The following is a 21,568-nucleotide window of genomic DNA, read 5'->3' on the forward strand; positions in this document are numbered from 1 at the left end:
CCTCAGGATCAGTGTTTATTTGTGTGAGTTTAATATCTCTTTTCAATATCAGTGAGTGCTATATAAAAAAATACTTAGATGAGATACACAACTTCCATCAGATATCGAACCAATATTCTCCGCACCAAACACGGTTACTTATTGGTGGGATAATGGCTTCTCTCTATGTGTGTCATTAATATTATTTTTTTTTTTATTTTATTCACAATATAAGAAGATGCCTCCCTCTTGAAGATGAAAAAACCGAAAATATTTAAAATATAAAGAGAATGGTAAGATTATAATGTATGCATAACGCGACAGAAGTCGCTCGAGGAAGGAATACTTGCAGATGATGTTGAAAAATTCATTTGCAGACGGTCTCTAACAATTCTTCTGCTTCCGTTCTCCTTGGTTTCTTTTACTTCTCCTTCTTCTTTTTCTCCTACAAGTTTCCCGTTTCCTTTTAACCTTTTTCTCTACTTCTGTAAACTACTACCCTTTTGCAACTTATTTTCTTGCATTTCTTTCTTTCTTTCTTTCTCTTCTTTTGATATTTTCTAGCGCTGCTTCACTTCCTAATTTGGGAAGAAGCGCCCCATAGCCTCTTCATCTCCTTGAATGATACACTTTGAGACCACTCTTTTCACAACTTACCCACAAGGTTTAACTTCAAAGGCGGCGCCAGCTTCCTCTATTTCTTTCTCTTTTTTACGACAACGACTGGAGAACTAGCATCAGCATCCGTCGACAAAAATCTCCCTTTTTCTTTATCCTACTTCTGCTACCCCTAACCCTCTGTTGCAGCAACAAGGGGATGATGGGGGGAACAATAAAATAATTCGCAATGTTGCCACTATTTTCGCACATTATTCGAAAGTTTCACAGTACGTATTTAGTAACATTCACTTTTCAATAAACTAGCTAATTTCATTTCTGAGATATAACAATGAGTTGAAAATGAAATCCATATAGCTTTACGTCTTACGGTTATGCCATTTAAGCTAAAGGGGACGGATGATTTGTTTTTAAAGGAATTTACTATATAAGGTGACACCGTATTTAGTATGGGGTCCCTGGTTCGATCCCAGCTCGCGCCGTGTGGACTTTGTGGTGGACAAACACCGTGCTCGTGGGTTTTCCCGGTGTTCTTCCCTTTCCTTCCACTTTCTTCTTTCCACCATTTCATTGATCTCTCATCATCACCGTCTCCTTTAGCCTAACCGGCATAACCGTGGGACGTAAAACTTAAAGATTTCATTTCATTTTTCGTATTTAGTGGTTAGAGCGTTGGTCTCACGTCCGAGTGATCCCCGGTTCGAAAAAAAAATGCAAATGAAATCTTTAAGTTTTACGTCCCACGGTTATGCCGGTTAGGCTAAATGAGACGGTGATGATGAGAGATGAATGAAATGGTGGAATGAAGAAAGTGGGAGGAAACGGGAGAACCCCGAGAAAACCACGAGCGAGGTGTTTGTCCACCACAAGGTTCACGTGGCGGGGCTGAGATCGAACCCGGGACCCCAAGCACCAGAGGTGAACGCTCTACCACTGAGCCACCGCGCCCCCGATCCCCGGTTCGATTCCCGGTCAGTGCTTCCCAATTAACAGCGTACACCCAATGTCGTGAGGTAAATTGGGGAGTCATGTGAATAAAAGGCATGACGGCCACTAGGTCTAGAAGACTTCCAGATACGCTTGTCAGACAGAGGGCGACCACGTGCTCGTGGCTAGGCTTGACTTAGCTCAGCCGGTCGCTAACAGATGGCGTTGGAGCAGCTCCGGCCCATAGGAGCGGTCATACCAGTGGTTAGTTAGTTAGTTGCAATTGATTATATTAGAATTGGTAGAATGAAGATGTGGAAGGAAAGGGGACAACCCCAAGAAAACGTGTGGACACCGTGTTGGACATTGAACTATCTTTACTTGGGATCGAACGAAGGACTCCTCGTATCAGAGATGAGCCCTCTACTATTATTTTAAACTTCCTTACCTTTACTTTCTCTTTTGCCCACTCTTCAGGACTACCACACTCGACAGGGACACCCACGAGAAAGGACGAGACGAGAAATAAGGTTTCGTTCTCGTAAAGTTTGCAGAAGTCCACTCTCGGTTCGATTTTCAGGAAACATTTCTCGCCTCGTTCTGTAAATTCATATTGTGATTATTATTATTTTTTTTTTTTTACTTGAGAGGCCTCATCCGGGCGAAATTAAAATACCGCTAATTTTACAGTAATAATGTGATATCTTCCAATAGATAAAAGATAATTGAAATGTGGAACAAAAGCGCCTTAGACAATATTATTTTGCGTGCGGTACCGTGATCAAAAGTCATCTACTGGCTTTCCGCTTTCAGCCGTTTAGAAACGCGAAAATAAATGCCGATTTTCAAAATGGCTGGAAATCGAAAGCAGATAAGTGAGTCGTGATAACGGTATCTAATGTGAAATAATATTGTCTAGGGCGTTCTTGTTCCACATTTCGATTATATTTTATCTATTTGAAGATATCACATAATTACTGTAAAAATTAGCGTTTTTTTTTAATTTCGCCGGGATAAAGACTCTTAATTTCACCTGGAAGTTATTAGAATTCTTCCGTGTCACGAGAGGTCCACAAAGGGTGTGATATAACAACAATTAAATCATATTTATTATTGGAATATATCGTTTAATGACTTTTGTATCGTTAAATGTAGATAAATGCTCTTCATTTTGTTCGTATAACCACTTTATCAGTTTATGAATTTATATTATGAGTGATGTAATACTAAAACAGCGTTCGAGATTTAAGATTTTGGTGTATCCCACTGTAAAAATATAAGTAAAAAAAAGTCACTGATTCGTTCAAGTGAACCGATTCATTTTAGTGACTGAATCACTGAGCGGCGAATCTGAAAGGTGAATCGTTTTGCCCGTCACTACCTGTTCCCCGATTTTATATTAAATATTTTCAGTAAACATTTATTGAAAAACTCGTAATTTTACAGAGCATATACCACCAATTGGTGTAAAAGCCCATTTGAGGGTCTGAGCAGCTCCAACGCCATCTGTCGGCGACCGGCTGAACTAGGTCCAGTCTAGCAACGAGCACGTGCTCAGCGCGCTGCATCGGGAGCTTTCTAGACCTAGTCACTGTCACGTCTTTCATTCACGTGACTCCCCAGTTTGCCTCACGACACCTGAAATTGGGAAGCAGCGTCCGGGAATCGAACCAAGGACCACACGGACGTGAGTCCAACACTCTAACCACTAGACTACTGTGGTTCTTACCAGGCCCGTACCCAGGGGGGCCTAGGGGGCCGGACCCCCCTAAATTTTTACTGGCCCCCTAAAATTTTCACGATAAGCTTGCAAATGAATTATAATATGGTGATGAACTCTAATATGGTTGGATCGCCCCCTCCTCCCCTACATTTTTGGGCTGGCTACTGGCCTGGTCCTTACTTATAGAGCATACAGTATGTGTACTATTGGAGATACGAGATTTACTTCTAAGTTTTGAAATTGAAATTAGTGAGGAGGAAAAAGAAGTATCGCTCACTTCAACAATGCACAGGCGTTACTAGTATATCCAGAACCTCGAAGTTATGGAAATAATGATAGGAAAAAATATTTTTAAAAAAATAGTTTAATTAAATTAATTAACGAATTAACACAAAAACGTTCACTCTGTTGACCAATACGCACATCATCACATGACCTTTGTTGCGTGATCTAAATTTGTTTTTGTGCATCAAAAATTTAATTAAGCTATGTTTACAGTTACAACATTTTAAAAAGTCGATTTTATTAGTATCTCATACACGTAGAATAATATAATTTAATTACTATCTCGTGAATTATATGTTCAAACAAAAGGCTTCATTTGTTTTTAACAGTATGAGGAAATAGCGCAACTTATGTCAAGGGGAATCGGACGTCCTTTTATACTTTAGTATCACCGTAGATTTATTTTAGCCTATGTACAAGGTATTAAGGGTTTTCACTACAGCGAAATTAAACCACCGCTAATTTTAGAGTTTTTCTGTATTATCTTCAAAACAAATAAAAATATTCGAAAAGTAGAAACGTAGTGAACTAGACAATACGATTTTATATTTGATACCTTTACCACAATTCACCTATCCGTTTTTAGTATCCCACTATTTACAGAATCCGCAAAAAATCTATCTGCAGTTGCAAATCGAAAGCAGATAGATGAGTTGTGATAACGGTATCACATGCAAAATCGTATTGTCTAGTTTACTACGTTTCTGCTTTTCGAATAGTTATATTTGTTTTGAAGATAATACAGAAAAACTCTAAAATTAGCGGTAGTTTAATTTCGTTGTAGTGAAGACCCTTAAACGGCTATTCACAAGTAATGGGGTCCAAATGGATGAATCGAGTTGCGGCATGAAACATAGTGCCCCTGAAGAGGATATGAAAAGATGTGTATGTGCCAAGTTATTATAACGGCTGAGCGCCATAAGAAACGGAGGGGGAGGGGGTCTAAGTTAGTAGGAGAAGGTCTATGCTATGTTATTGAAATAATCAAATAAACTGTTGAATCGCGAAAATAGTGAAAGATAGACAATGCAAACACTGGCAGTTTTACATATTCGCCAAAGAATAATGGGAGCAGTAGATCACGAACCTCCACCGCCATCTTGAAATCCACCATTTTGAACTCTATGACATTTTTTGAAATGAAAAGGTAGTCAGTCATGTGACATATCAATTAGGGCTAGCATGTTCTCAAAAAGTCAATCATGAACTTTAATGATCGTTATCTATATTTATTTGGAAGATTTAGGAGCATCTTTATAGTTATTTGCGAAAAATTAGGAGACCGATACTCCTATATTGAAGGTCTGGATTATCATGAAAACACATGTAAGTTAAACATATCTACAAGCCAAGAAAACTAACAGTGAAATTTGATGATGATAATAATAATGCACGAGATACATAATGTATTAGTAATAATAATAATAATAATAATAATAATAATAATAATAATAATAATAATAATAATAATAATATACAACTTGGATATCAAATTTCACTGTTAGAGAAGTACGCAGGGGTGGATCCTGACAGGTCTAAACTCGACTTTTCTGTGAATTTTAGGGTTGATTTAGGGTGGCACGGTGGCTAATTTTAGGGTTGATTCAGTGGCAGAGCGCTTACCTCTGAATGCATGGAGATCCCTTGTTCGATTTCCGACAAAGTAAGTTTCTGGTGAACAACATGGTGTCCGTAGATTTTCTCGCGGTACTACAATTTCCTCCCTCATTCTCATTCCATCAATTCTTGCATCATCAATCACTTGCCTTAATCATTGTCTCCCTTAGCCCAAAGAGCATAATTATGTGACGTTAAACTGAAAGAAAGATAAAGGGTTGATTTTACGAAATTTAATATAATTTATCCTCATAATGAATTGGGATGCCCACCCTCTCAAAAAAAAAAAAAAATGCTGAGTACGTGTCTGGCTGGTAAGACCATTTTTCACAATATGCAAAGAAATCTTATACCGCACTTAACTGCGAAGGATAGGAGGAAAGTGCAGAAAAGCATAAATCTTTTATTATTAATAATAAAATAATTTATTTCATAAGATTTTCGCATACGAAGCAGTTACCTACAACCCCCCCCCCCCAATTTTCTTCACAGATAAGAGTTGCAATAGATTTATCTAATCGAAGCCGTTTTTTTCGGTTTTCTGCTCGGGAAAGGGGAATTAGGGGATTCGTCTTAAAACATATGCACGATTCTGGCTGTTTCTAAGACGCCTAGCAATATGCAACCAACATTGCATATTTGTTATGCGGGTTACATAACAGTGTATGATAACCAGACAACGGAATGGTTCTAAGTGAGGACACTCCTTTAAAGAACATTCTTCTCTCTTCTTCTTCTTCTTTTTTTAAATCCAAGTTGTGAATTAAAATCCAGCAACGATAGGCGCTTACACCTAACTACTTGATAAATAAACCTAATCTAGCCTACGAAACATGTATTGACAACTATTTTATTTATCAACATCTTGCTGTCCACCAATTTTTTGAATTAAACTTAATGGGTCTTACGTAGATTTGTTTTGACGTATGATTAATGCCATAGTAAGGAGTTGACTAACGCATGGTTATCAGAAGTGTATTCAGAATCTTTGATTAGTACATAGTAGTTGACTAAGTTAACCACATCATCATCATCATCATAGGTATTCTGTCTTTATTGGCAGGTCACTTGCAGCAGCTGAGAAGCTTCCATGCTCCACGGTCCTCCGCTAACCTCTTCGTCTTCACGTATGATCTTTCTGTTTTAATATCATCCATTAATTGTAGTCTCCTTCGTCCTCTGCCTCTCTTTCCCACCACCATACCTTCCAGGACGTCCCTCATGATACAATCTCTTCTTAGGCAATGTCCCAACCAGTTTCTCTTCCTCTTCCTAATAATATCTAAAAGTGTTCTTTTCTCCCCCACCGTTTCATTCGTTTTCCACTTGACCCAACTAGTTCTTTCCATTCTTCTTCACATCCACATTTCCATTTCAAAGGCTTAAAGTCGTTTTTCATCCCTTTTACGTAATGTACACGTTTTCGCTCCATATAGTACAACACTCCACAGAAGCATTTTAAGAATCTTTTGTTAAACACATGTGACTGATTAATTTAGAGCAAAGGGTACCCTGGTTTAGCCAAAATAAACATACATTATGACAATACAAAGGCAATTACTTACCTGTCTTTCTTTCTTTCTTCTCTTTCACCTCATTGGGTGAGTTAACTATGAAGCAACGAGTCTTCTAGAATGGCAGAACTATTTCTTTGAAGTGAACAGTGAGAAATAAGTAGAAAATTTTCAGTTATAATATGATTTTCAATATTTTCGTCAGTAGCAACACAATCACTTGTGGGAAGAGAAGCCACTGGGACTCAAGTATACAAGTAGGGAGTCAGGGCCCCTCCATCGCTGACTGAGTCACATGAAACAGTAAATATCATAACCCTAACTAGCTCTGGCATGACAGCCCTTAACCTGTTACTTGGGGAGTTTCCGAATCAGAAAGTTACATCTTAATGGGAAATAAATTTGTTAAAAATACGTATTATGGAATTAAATTAAATCTTTTTGAGCTTTACATCCCTCGGAAAATACGTATTAATTCGTCACGCCCAATATGAATGTTATTATGACGAACGTAGTCGTCAGACTGCAAATACAAGCGAAATTCTCGTGACGAGTATAGTCGTCATTGGCATTTAAGACGGCTTGAGCCGCTTCAACGCCATCTGTTGGCGACCGGCTGAACTACATCACGCCTAGCGACGAACACGTGGTCAGCGCCCTGCCTCTCCTTTTATTCACGTGACTGCCCAGTTTCCTCACGACGCTTGGTGGACGCCGAAAATTGGGAAGCACCAGCCGGGAATTGAACCCGGGACCACGCGGACATGAGTCCAACGCTCTAACCACTAGGCTATGATGTCCCCTAGTAATTATAGTACATCACTAAAAACACCAGTACATCTGACAACACTAACACCAAGTTTTATTACTAAATAACACAAATTCTCTTCGATCCAGGTGTACTTTTTTATCCTACTTTTTTCGTTCCTTCTGTTCGAGAAAAAAAAAATAAGAATGGGGAGGCGTCTCGCACAATTTCTTCTAAGTCATGCTCACGAAATAAGCTACCCCTCTGAATTTAAAAAGAAAAAAGTCTACAACAGATTCTTTTCGTAACATTGTTTCTTCTTTTGTTTCTCGGATTTTTCTATTTCGACTTCCGTATCACTCACAACCCACCAAACCCCCTTTTACCGCATCTTATCTGCCTTTCTTTTAAGTTTTTTTTTCTTTCTCTCTTCCTTATGTGTATTTTTCACTTTGTTTCTCTCGGATTTCACCCCTTGTTTCTTTCATTCTTTCTTTGAACACCCTTCGATTTCTCCTTGCAACCCTTTACCTTTCTCCTAAGTTTTATTTCTCTTTCGTCTTTTATACCTTCCTAACTCCCCCACGGTTATCATCCTCCCCATACCGTAAATTTCTGTTTACTTTCGCTTTGTAAACCTGGTGCTTTACGTATACATATCTCTTGTTTTAGTATTTTACCTCTTTCTTCTCGGATACATTTTTTTTAAATCCCCCCTTTTTGGTTCTTCTCGGATCCAATTCCTTCCTTCTTTTGTAAATCCTATGATTTTACTTCACAAGAATGTTGTTTTGTGCTGGTGGAATCTCCTTGTCTGAGAAGAAACATTTTCTGAACATGTCTTTAAATTAATAGTACATAGCTTACAACAGTCGTTTTGACTGACATGTTGTCCTTTTTTTTTTACAGGAACAGAAAACTAACAGATCCCGGATTTGCACACGAAACACAAACAATACATGAAGATATACGAAAATGACTTTAATTCTTTCTTTCTCCTTGTTGTCATTCTTTACTGGTATTTACTTATTTTTCCCCTCTCTTCTCCCTTGTACATTAATTAATCTTCTTCGCTATACTGTAAATTAACGAAGTGATGTGTTTCATCCCCTTGTAAAGCGCTGAAAAATTATGTTTTTTTTTATGTTAAGATATACTGTAGTACTTAAATGTTGTTTTCTCCCCTTGTTTGCTTTCTTTAGATCCTTGTTCCACACATTTCGTGAGAATCATACGTCGGGCTTCCGGTATGAGCTCATATAGTTCGAATTTCAAGGGAAACTGAAGATTCACGTCTCAATATCATGTACAGTCCGCAGCAAAAAACTTGCAACATGAGCATGTAAGTTTATTGTGAAACGACGAAGTCTTTTGTTCCAAAATAAGTGTGCGGGCAGAACGCCGAGGTTTCTCCTGGTGTGATTCGTGCCACTTAGACCTTATGTTGATTCCCTGCGCTGTTAGGCGTAGTTTCACAATAAACTTACATACTCATTTTGCAGTTTTTTTTCTGCGGACTGTACATTGTTATACTTTCTCAATAAAACTATATTTGTTCAACATGGAAATGATTGATGTAGCACGAAAATTTAAACTTACACTTCATCTGTACTCTTTCTCTTATGAAAACAATCTCTCGTTCCATTCTTTTTTTCCTGAAAATACAGGTGGATATTACAATTACCGTCTTTTCGGGTGCAGGATAATACCCGTTCAATACTAGATAGACGTAATGCCTTGTAGTATTGAACCCCCCACCACCACCCCACCAAAGCTTGGACTATTCCCAACAAAAAATTCTGGGTGCGCGTCGGCGTTGGACATAATTATCAACCTTAGGCTTTCAAAAGATCTAATATTACATTGAGAATTTTTGCCATGAGGTGGTGAGAAGTGGGTCGGAAGGGACGACATGTAAAAATAATTCGAAACGACCGATATTAGTGTCTAATCCACAGTTTTTGGGAGGTCGCTGAGAAGAATGTTGATACTCCTGATGTCATTTAAGCAAGGGCGCCGATTCTCGGGAGCCCGGGCCCCCCAAACTAATGTGCCCCCCCCCCGCATTTTATTTATGAATATACAATATTTGGTATAATTTAAGTGCAATTTGTCTTAAAATCTTCATATATGCCTTCTGCATCTGAACCCCCCCCCAAATTTACAGAGAAATCGGCGCCCTTGCATTTAAGTACAAATTCATCCCCATAGACATGGGATGAGAGTTAGGAGTAGAAAGGGGGTGACATTACGAATTTCTGTGATTACACTTTCATTGCAATGCGTACGTGTTCAAATGCTTTCGATAAACTTATTTTCCCCGTGAGAGGAAGGGGTATTCCAGCTACTATTCTAAGTCTAATCTATAAAATTCAAAGTAACTATATTTATGACTTCCTAACTCTTCAACCACCCAGTGGCGGATCCAGGAGGGGCGATCGCTCCCCCCCCAGAAGAGGGAAGTTTTTTTTAATTTTATATACAAATAAACCCCATCCCAGAGTTTAAAGCTCTTAAAAGTAGCTCTAAGTAGCAGTATTACAACCCACCGCCCCCCCCAGAAATCCGTCCTGGATCCGCCCCTGCAACCACCAGACCGGTCTCCACCAAATTTTTAACATAGATGATGATCGAGCCTGTGATGATTTCTAACATTTCACTTCGACGTTACAACGTAGCGGAGGGTGAGGGAGATATAAAAATACAAATAAAACTTAATAAAACCCGACCGATCTCAAGCAAACTTGCCTACATAGATGAGGTTCATGCCTGAGAGGGTTTGTCTCATTTCACTTTGAGGATGAAACTTAGGGAAGAGGGAAGGGGATAATTAAAAATGATCAAAAATGACCGATATTAATGTCGAATCCATAGTTTTCGGGGTCGCTGAGACAAACAGTGACACTTCCGATGCCGTTTAAATCCAAATTCAGCCTCGCAACTTGGGGGAGGGAGGATTTAGGGCTATAAAAATGATCGAAAATGACCGATGTTTACGAATTCATAGTTTTCGGGGTCACTGAAACGAACAGTGACATTTCCGATACCGTTAAAATCCAAATTCAGCGCTCATTGCCCTTTATGTCCAAAATGAAACGTATTCACCCCGTCCGAAGAACGGGCAATTTGCTAGTAATATATAAAAATTACTTTTACAATTCCGATTGCGGGAACATTCATGCACTGCGTCAGGTCAACATTTACTGTGTAATTTTCAATTATTCTTTTATATTGTATTTCTTTTCATTTAAACATTTGGAATTTCATTTAAAAATAAACTGTTTTTTAAAGTAAAAGCGAAAGCCAAAAGTTCGTGTCCTAAAATGGATGCAGGTGGTGATTTAAAAAAAAAAAAAAAAAACTATCTCGCATCTGCAAATGCAGAGGAGAGATTGCAATATGTGAAAAACATTGTATATGTGGGGTGCCAACTACAATTAAAATATGTCTTGATGAATGTTTTAAAAAGACGAACAGTAGTAATACAGACGACAAAATTTCATCATCTAAAAAGACCCGAAGCGCTTCTGCACTTACGGAAACGGTGTGACTTTTTCTTCCGTAATTTTTAACGTCGGAGTTTCCCCCTCTCTGTAACGACTCCATCAAGCAACGGAAAAGACTCGATTTACCAGCCACCAAAAGAGAAAAATTACCATTTAATTCTTTAAATCCATCTTCCTAGCCGTGTGATCCTCCACGCATCTTTCCTGCATATAACGGGGAGATAGTTTGTGGTCAGAACTGGAATCAATTAGTCCCTTTTGGAGTTCTGACATCCCATGAATCAAATGCTGGAATCCGATCAATCAAAACCGGACAATCAATCTTCCCCCCAGAGAGAAGGATGTTCCATCAAACTGAGAGGAACTAACTAAATACCCCGTTGCTTACAACTGACCGAGGAGGAAAGAACGTGAACGAAAAGAAAAGAAAAAAAAAAGCACGATCTAATAGACAAACTCAGTACATTGCATATGGGAGACATGTTGGCGTTTCTTAATTTTCTTCAACTCATATTCTTCGTATGATTTATTTCTTTGTGTAATTAGTTACTAGATTATTTTTTAACAAATACAATATGCAGTCTTAATGGAACGCAATACGAAATCCAGGCATATGTTCATTAACAGGGGTGTGGCACATGGGCAAACTGCTTTTTGCCCCTTTTACGACTGAAATTAAAGCATATCTTAGCTTTTTCGTGGCTGAAATAGTTACTGTTCTGATATTTGCCGACCACATAAATAAATTCGTTAAACATCACTCTTGCTTTGTCAAGATTTTACTATTTGTAATATTCTAAATGTGGCTCCCTATTGTTAAAGATCCATAGCTCCAAAAGTATGGGATTTACCGCAGTCGGGTCGACTTCACTAATGTGCGCTGTTCAAAAATACATGCTTCAGAATCCTAAGGTACTCACGCAACAATTTTTATACAGGAAGTCTGGTTATAGGCATATAATTTGAAGTATTCACCAACTACCTCTATAAAAATTGTTGCGGAAGTACCTTAGGACTCTGAAACACGGATATTTGGATAGGGCACATACTAGTTCCTAAGTGAAGTCTTGAACCGACTACGGTAGGTAACAAAGTTTTGAAGCTATGGACCTTTAAATTTCATTTTTTCATGTTTTCGGTAGCCTATAACTCCGAAGGGAAGCAAGCATTTGTGCACCCAAGTTGGCCTATACTTTTTGTCTTATCTTAAAGTCAGGAATCACCTTCCAAACGTTGTCGGGGTTGCTCTAAAGCACCTGTATAGTCACTTTTCATTAGGAACGCGGAACCTGGGTATCTCGAATTTTTGTTGCCATTTTGATAACTCGAACCCAGGGGTGCCCATGTTGTGGTTTCCAAGGGGGGCAAGTACAAGCGACGTTTCAAATATAGTTTCAAATTTTGCTGTAACTAATGCAAAAATTCTATTGGGTTTTCGATATTCCCAAGTACAATTTCCTCTTAGGGGGAGCGATCGCCCCACTTTCCCCCCTGATGGGCGCCCTTGCTCGAACCTTAATTCTCGAAAAACTAAATAACTTGAATTGTTATCTGTTCCCTTTAGCTTTGAGTTATTCAGGTCCCACTGCACACCTATTATTTTTGTCTTTTACTTACTGCACGTAATATACAATAAACATTTTACAGATATTGTTGCCTTCATTTGACAATATGTCAAGTTTGACTGACTATTTTTAACATCTGTTCACAACTCTTTATCAGTTTTCAGTTACCATGTCATCATGGCTGAAGTACTGCAATAACTCCAAATCAAATCACTGCTGTCAACGAAGGGTTTTTCGTAATTCCGTACGCAGATCTGAGAAACTTGGGTTTAGTTCTCATAGTATAACATCTCAGATCTACAACGAAATTGCATTCTGCCCAGAAAATCTAGTCTAATCACGAGTCTGTACAAAGATAGACTAGTATCTACTTATAAGTCTAGTGATGACATAGGCCAGCTTGTCTTACTTTTTTAAGTCCATCACAGAGAGTGTGTGGTACATAAAAGAAGAATTCCCTTCCATCACTTCATCATCTTCCTCTTCTTTTCGGAAGCCGAGGGGAGAGGAAAAAACGTCACGTTGTAGTCGTCCATCATCCTGGGGGACATAAAAGTCTCCCGTGTGGTAGGTGGAAGGCCCTCAGGAAGATAAAGACCTCTTCCGTTAGTTCAAAAACCAACACCACTTCGTACAGCTTGGCCAACAAACAAGTGTGGGATCATAGCGCTAAAGCAGTGACAAGCATACAGATGGCGCCACCTTATACTCATCTCAACGCATACAAATAGTACGGTTTATTTTTGCGTTATCTTTTATATACACTGTGTTCTGTTTGAAAATTCCTTGTTCGCTTTTTAACTGAGTGTGTGTGTGTGTGTGCAAGGCTAAAAACGGAGGAACTTAGAAGCTGAAGCGAAACGAAGCCGTGACTTGCGTACAGAAGTCTTGGGAAGGAAAAAGATGATATATGCTGCTTGAGATCTCTCACTGTTCACTAAATCAAGAAAGCTATAAATCTAAAGGAGAAGATTTTGTTGTTTACCTTTACATGCACTAACACGGGAGTCTCTCTTCTCTTCAGTGCAAATTTAGAATACACGATGTCGCCAGCATTTTCACATTAAAAAAAAAAAAAAAAAAATCTTCATAAACCATGTTCCTTCCTTCCTATAGTTTTAATGAAGTGATGTCCAAGAAATAAAACTTCATATAACCTATTTCGTTGACTTTATCTGTAATCTTATCCCAAGTGCACTGACTGTATTATATAACATCATCCTGTAAACAACGTGCTTAGAATATACCAGAATATACATCTATAACATGAGTTTGAATTCCTAGTGATTGCCCATTTCTTAAAATTGGATTTTGGTAGTAAGTAATATGCTTTCGTTGTGGTAGTGAGTTTCTCAGTCAAGCAACTTCAGCATCAGCGCCATTTATTCTAGGATCAGGTTCGTACTTCATTGTCTTCAGAATAGAACAGCCTTTCAAATGGTATCATTCACATTTCTTTATCGTGTCCCTGAGGTGGGAAATTTTGAGAGCTTACTTTTTTTCAAATTTTGAGCCCCTCCAGACCCCCTGTGTTAGGGAACAATCTCAAAATCAACTGAAAAATTCTAAGGGGTGTACTAAATGTGTGTACAAAATTTCAAGCTTCTATCCTGAATAGTAAGGAGGGGGGGGCATTTATCAATGAGTCCTACAATGCCCGAGATTACTGCAAAAGACCCGGATGTAATATACAAATTTCCTGAGACATCCCTATTTATCCTAGGATCATGGTTCATACCTCATTCTCTTCAGAGTACAACAGCCTTTTTAAATAGTTCCATTCACATTTCCCTATCATGTATCTGAGGTAGGAAAATCGCGAAAAAGGGATATTTTGTTTTAAAATATCCTTTTTTTTTAAAACCTTTCCCCTCTAGATACCATCTGTATTAACGCAGAGATCTGAAAAAAATCTAATAAATACTAAGGAGTGCACTGAATGTGTTGGCAAAATTTCAATCTTTTAGGTGCAAAAAAAAAAGTAAGCCCGCCGAAAAATATGTCACGACGCAGAAACGTGTGAAACCGTACGTAACGTGTTCTACAATGTCTCCAGATTTATATATATATACTTACGCCGTGCATTGTTGAAACGAACGGTCCTACGTCTCACTTGTTAAATTTAAACTTCAAACTATACACAATATCCTATAAAAATATGTTTTTTTTTTTTTTTAATAAATATTGAGGTTACAGACATGTACGGAGAAATTTATTTCGGGAAAGGGTCCAAATTTAATATATCCAAATTGAGATCCAAATTTAACATACGTATAAATTATATTAAAAATTTATTAAAAATCCCCCTAAAATTAGATTAAATTTACAGGAAAGTCAGAGTTTCGAGGAGACCCCCAGGGCCACCCTCCGCATACGTCCTTCAGGAAAATATATTATGTGAAATAGGGGAAAACGTGCTCCCTAGTTATTGGCCTATTTCAACTACTAGTAACTGAGACGGTTGGAAATTCTCAGAAAAATATTAAACCATATTCAACAAAATTGTACTTTTATATATATATATATATATATATATATATATATATATATATATATATATATATATATATATATATATATATATATATATATATTAACACACTTTATATAAAAGTTAAAACCACTTGGCATAACAGCCCATTTTGTGGGTTAAGTCACTCCAATGTCAATCTAGCCACGAGTATGTGGTCATCCTGTCCCTAAGAAGCGCATCCGGAACCCTCTAGACCTAGTTGCCGTCTCGTCTTTTATACACGTAGCTCCTCACTTCGCCTCACGACGCTCGATGGACGCCGAAAATTGGAAAGCACCGGCCGCAAATATAACCCAGGACCACGTGGACGTGAGTCTTTGTTAAATTTTCGGCGGTAGGATTCAGAGTTCTGGTATTTGATTGACTTCAATTGCTAGAGTGAAGATTATGTGAATCCTCAATAAAAACATACATCACAGTGTGTTAAAATCAATATTTACGAAAGTCACCATTTATTAACCTGTGGGGAGTTCACTCTCTAGTTCTCGATTGATTTTACATCCAAGTAGTGAGAACGATTGTGATATCTCAAAAAGTTTACCCAACATTCCAGGAAAATTAATAATTTTATGACAGTTAACTTGGATTAAAAAAAAAAAAAAACTAATTATTTTGGCATGACAACCCTCATGGGCTTGATCCGCTCCAACGCCATCTGTTAGCGACCGGATGAACTAAGTCCAGTCTAAGGACGACCACGTGGTCTATGCGCTGAGTTGCCCTGTCTCTTAAGAGGCCTCATCCCGGCGAAATTAAAATACCGTTAATTTTACAGTAATTATGTGATATCTTCAAATAGATAAAAAATAATCGAAATGTGGAACAAGAGCGCCCTGGACAATATTATTTTACATGAGATACCGTTATCACGAATCACTTATCTGCTTTCGATTTCCAGCCATTTAGAAAATCGGCATTTATTTTCGCGTTTCTAAACGGCTGAAAACAGAAAGCCACTAGATAGATGACTTGTGATAACGGTACCTCACGCAAAATAATATTGTCTAGGGTGCTCTTGTTCCAAATTTCAATTATCTTTTATCTATTTCAAGATATCACACAATTACTGTAAAATTAGCGGTATTTTAATTTCGCCGGCACGAAGACTCTTAACAGGTGTATCAGGGGCTTTCTAGACCTAAGATAACTTGGATCATATTCTTTAATCTGATGGTGCGGAGTAATCCATACCACATTAGGGGGCTGAATTCATCGTTCATTCTTGATTGATCTTAACCGCTTAACTTAAAACCACGAATTATTACGATTTTTTTTCCCCTAAAATTATCTGAATATAAATTTAAATGGCGATTCCTTACGTTCGCCATACGCAGCTGAGTATATGAGTGTCCGCTAGATATGGGTAAGATCAAGGGCGCCGATTTCTCGGGTCCACTCAGACGCAGAAGGTGTATATGTGAGGATGTTAAAACAAATTAGATTAGGTAAGATTCATTTAACTATTTTCGGCTAATATTTTGCATTGGAGGCCAATGCTTATTGACGAAATCACGGAACTGAAATAGTACATCTACATTGTTCCGAGAAATTGTTTGTCTGTTATTTCTGTTTGAAATAATGGTATTTTCTGCAAAAAGAATACAAAAATTCGTAGTAGATTGAATGGAATATCTACTTATACTGTACTCATTTTCCCCACTGTTTCGTTTTCTCAAGATGCTAGTGTAATTTGATAATGTTTATTGTGGAACGTACAGTACATATTCGGAATTTTAATATTTCTTGCGGGGAAATTTAAATCTCAATTTTGATCAGCTTGAAGTTCAAATAAATTGAACGAACTGAATAAAACATTTTAAAACATTCGTTGTCGCTTCATGTACACGAAAAGTGTTCAAAAAAGTAAGACTAACAATAAGATACATCTGAGTTTATTACGAACGAATATACTCGTGGTTTTAAAATCGGTGATTTTCAAGTGCTTAATTCTGGCCTAAATTTTAGACAGTTTTAGTAATGTTTGCTTCCACGTACCTCTACCTTCAACGTACAACAAAAATAGCCAATAAAAAAAATATAAAATTTGAAACGACTTTTGCGGAAAAAAATATAAATTAAGCGGTTAATCCGAGACACAGGGGACTATGGAAAAAAGTCAAAGAATATATATATATATATATATATATATATATATATATATATATATATATATATATATATATATATATATATATATATATATATATATATATATATATATATTATTTTGTGTCGTTAAAAATATCTGTGAATACATAAGTAGAACACAATACCTGTGAATCCAAAGAATCCAGAGTCATAAACAAAAATAATTGAATACTTACATGCAACATCCACGGCTGCTGGATGGCTCCTGACCTGTCCTCTACTTGACCACGCTAAACACTCGCACTTGAACTTGTCTTTTCCAAAATATTCTTCCACATCATTTCGCGTCACATTCAACTTCACTTCAATCTGGCGTATGCCCGTCATTGGATCCACAAATTCCTGTTGGGTGTGTTGCTTTGATCTTACGCCTTCACCGTTGCACTTAAAAAACACTTGCAACGCATGAGCTGCTCGACACTGTAATGTGGCCGGCTTATTTTTAATTACGTACGCGTCCACAGGCTCTTCCAAAAATATTGGAGGGGGTATTTGGTCTGGATCACTCGTTGGAAGGGTGTCCAATAAGTATCCGCCATCTGTAAAAGACAAAGAAAGTATACTTTTAAATACAAAGTAATACAGTTCTCCTTATACATGCAACTTTTATGCTTACATAAACATAAAGGATGTCTGCCCTCCACAACTGTCAGGAAGAGCCACAAGCGTCCCACGGATAATGTCAAGATAAACCACATACTCAGGGCCAGTTCTATCATATGTGCAACACGTGCATTTGCACTGGGCACCAAGTTTCAAGGGGTGGCAAAATTTGTCATAACTATATTATTTAAAATAAATATTTCTTGTTGGAAACAAACTTCATGATGATGGTAGTTAAAAATTTACTAAGCTGACCTTCTATTTGAATATTACGTTCATAAATCATGTAGGGGAAGCATTAGTTTAAGGTCATGGTCAAACAAATCCGAACATGAAGTGCTTGATTGTTGTCAAATAGAAGAACTCAATTCTCGAACAGTGGCGAACACCTGTTCCATTTAGTTAATCACAGTTTTGATATGAAAACTATTCTTGTCTTTGTCACAAACAAGTTCCTTATCATTGAAGGTGGAAACAAGTTTTTCTCTTTTTTGAATTTATTTAACAGATGTAGAAGGAAAAATCAAGAAATAAAGATAAAAGAGCTAGTTGCACTGGAATTGCAAACTGATATACTGAGATTGAAGCTCGATATTTAATTCTATAAAAAGGATTACCATCTTTCCTCTGCAGGTGTGTTTGCTTTATCCTTCACTAACATAATAGATTACTATTTAAAGAAAGAAAAAAAAAAAAAAACAGACACAAGAATATCGTATTTGTAGTGTTTAGGCCTTTCTCTGAGTATGGGTGCTCTTTCCCTTCCCTTCATTGTTCATGATGGGGTAGCATACTTAAAACTGTGGATTTAAGATTTGTACTTTTGGGGGGGGGAAGGGTGGCATATGATGCTATTGCACGGGGCGACAAATTGCCTACGGCCGGCCCTGTACATACTGGAGGTGATGCAGTAGTCAATGCCACACTCGATCAGCCATTACCCTTCTCGTACCAATTTGATTTGGAGTAAGCGCAGAACGGTACTACCAGGATTAAATCCAAATGCTTCCATTGGTAGATGTACTCCCCGCGAATACATCACTGGAGCTCTGTGTGTATACTAATAAATTAAGCGAAATTTCTTAAAGCTTCACAAGAAAACCATTGTAAAACCAGTTTTCGACCAGCAAACCGTTATCAAATGCAAGAAGCTTAGGACTAATAGACACGTGCGAAAATTAATAAATAACGAACAGCTTGCATTCTCATACATGGCTGCCATATTTCCCCCAAAGAGTAATATCAATAAATTCCTATTGAGGAAAGAGAATTATTTCTCATTTTCAGTAACATTTTACTACCACATATATAAAATACGTATAAAACTACCAATTAATAAGTGGTACAAATATATACTATTTATTGAACATGTTCACCTCCTATACGACATATTGTTACATAAAAATGTAATGGATCGGTAAAATATTTCACACGAAAAAAAAAATACAGTGCATTATTTCTGTTGAATAATGACAGAAAAAAATGCTAGCGAAATTTTGAAGCAGAAATCTCTTAAATTACTATAATACGACGATAACACAGCAGTATCAACAAGACAACACATCTGAGTATGTTTCTTAGTATTTTCTACACTTAAGCAGCCCTATCACTGCGAAATTAAAATACCGCTTATTTTACAGTAATTGTGTGATATCTTCCAATAGATTAAAGATAATCGAAAAGTGGAACAAGACCTCCCTAGACAATATTATGTTACGTGAGATACCGTTATCACGACTCACTTATCTGCTTTCGATTTCCAACCATTTAGAAAATCGGCATTTATTTTCGAGTTTCTAAATAACTGCAAACGGAAAGCTACTAGATAACTCGTGATAACGGTAACTCATGCAAAATAACATTGTCTAGGGAGGTCTTGTTCCACTTTTCAATTATTTTGTATCTATTTGAAGATATCACGTAATTACTGTAAAATTAACGGTATTTTAATTTCGCAGTAATAGAGCCTCTTAATGGTTTGAAGAAATCATATTTCAAAATACCACCATTCCTCATCCCTAGGGCTGCCTACGAAATAAAAAAAAAAATAAATCTACTGTGTATCGAAAAGGTGTCGTCGTGTATCTGTTGCCATTGGAAAGGTTCTGTCTGGCAAGGCTTATCTAGTGCGGGGTCGGGGGGCCTAGACCCCCAGTTTTTTGAGTGACAAAAATCATTTAAGCTATTATATATATATATATATATATTAAAGTTTGTAGTAAACTCATGATATATCTATCATTGTCTGGTATCTGGCTGCCCTTCCCCCCAAGTTTTTTACCTTGTAAATCCACCACTACTATCTCGTTTTGTATTTTATAACGAAAATTCAGTTTCGTTTCGTATCGTCTTGTTGACAAGACCTGAAGCTGAAATGAGCGGTACAGAAATTAGAAACACATACACACACACATACTGTACATACAGACAATGAAAAGGAAAGTGGAGGGAACAAGCAACGTATGCTTTACGAAGAACTAACGATCGATTATGATGCCATACAAGGGCCAATCAATTTGCATACTCATTGTGTATGTATGCATGTTCTTCGTATGTACCGTACCCGATAAATGAATACGTTGGCAGTGAATAGTAGTATGTACCGTACGTACCTCCCCTGTGTTTTTGAAAAGATATTTCCCTACCAAGTACTTGCTTAACAATCATATTCTTTTTTTCTTTTCTTTTTTCTTTTTTTTTTTAAAAAAAAAGAAAAACGAAAAATAGAGGCTTGTTCTACTTTGGGAAGCTTGTGAAGCATTATGAATTTCCGATCGTGCATTGTTTCGTTTCGTTTGATGATGGGAAAAAATTTAAAAGTCGAAACGTTAGTTCCTCTTTTTCCCTTTGCAATTACCATGGTTCCTTAGTGTGTCGAAGCTTCATTGAATGCTAGTAGGCAATTATTTGAGAGTCAGTCATTTCTGAATGTTAACATGGCGTCTTTGACTCTGTTCTCCCTCTCTTCAATCCCTTGTACTGGGTTTCTCTTTGCTCTCGTAGTTTTCCCCAATTTTCGTCCTTTTTATTTTCTTCTTTCTTCTGTTTCCATCCTTACGTCTTATTTTATATTCTAATGAGGTTGGAAGCGTTTGCTGGTGGTCATTACGCCTCCGTATCAAAACGTCGTGGCAGGAGGCTCAACTGATTGGCTTAATCGCTCTGCTATGACGTCAGCTATTGTCCCATTTCTCCTTGTTATGTCACGAACATCTTTTCTCGTTTACTGTGTCTTTTGTTTCGTTCTGTTCTCGTTTCGGTTTTCACTATTTTTTCCCCTTAATGAAGCTCCCTTGTATCTGACATTGAGAACACACGCGTCGTCATTTAAAGTACAAGGGAGAAACAAAAAAATCATACAGATTGTGTAAACATGATATATAATGATACTGTTAAAATTTTTCGAATAATTTTTCTTGTGTTCGAATATTAGTTTTCAACGTTCGAATAACTAATTTTGTTCTAATATTCGAATTTTTGACTAATGAACTATTGAAATTTTAACAGAATTAATATATAAATTGGGCATGTTGTTATTTCTATGCTTATGCAAAGATTTTGTGGGTACTGTAGCGTAAGATAAACTTTGGTGTACTTGCCAGCAAAACGTACCGGTACTCTTACCGGCTCTTCAAAACAGGGGGCAACCCCGACACATCGTTTAGAATAACCAATAGATGTATCTCAAAAGTTGCTGTTTTAAATTAACACCGGTAGCCTATATGATTTTACGAGATCTACCGATCACTTCGCCTTCTCATCAACTCGATATCTCGAGAATGATGCCTCCGTCGCCTATGAT

The 21,568-nt window shown here is 37.4% G+C and overlaps 1 protein-coding gene across 5 annotated transcripts in view; it reads right to left on the reverse strand.

Annotated features, from left to right (window-relative positions):
- Positions 1-21,568, reverse strand: part of LOC145686776 (netrin receptor UNC5C-like) — a 773,553-nt gene that overhangs the window by 521,845 nt on the left and 230,140 nt on the right. For all 5 annotated transcript variants that reach the window (XM_081760434.1, XM_081760431.1, XM_081760432.1 and 2 more), the window contains one exon: positions 17,340-17,702. In XM_081760434.1, coding sequence (XP_081616560.1) covers positions 17,340-17,702 — 363 coding nt within the window. The remainder of the gene's footprint in view (positions 1-17,339; positions 17,703-21,568) is intronic.

The sequence above is a fragment of the Thermobia domestica genome, chromosome 5, assembly GCF_964235325.1.
Source record: "Thermobia domestica chromosome 5, izTheDome1.hap1.1, whole genome shotgun sequence".
In the NCBI taxonomy this organism is placed as follows: domain Eukaryota; kingdom Metazoa; phylum Arthropoda; class Insecta; order Zygentoma; family Lepismatidae; genus Thermobia; species Thermobia domestica.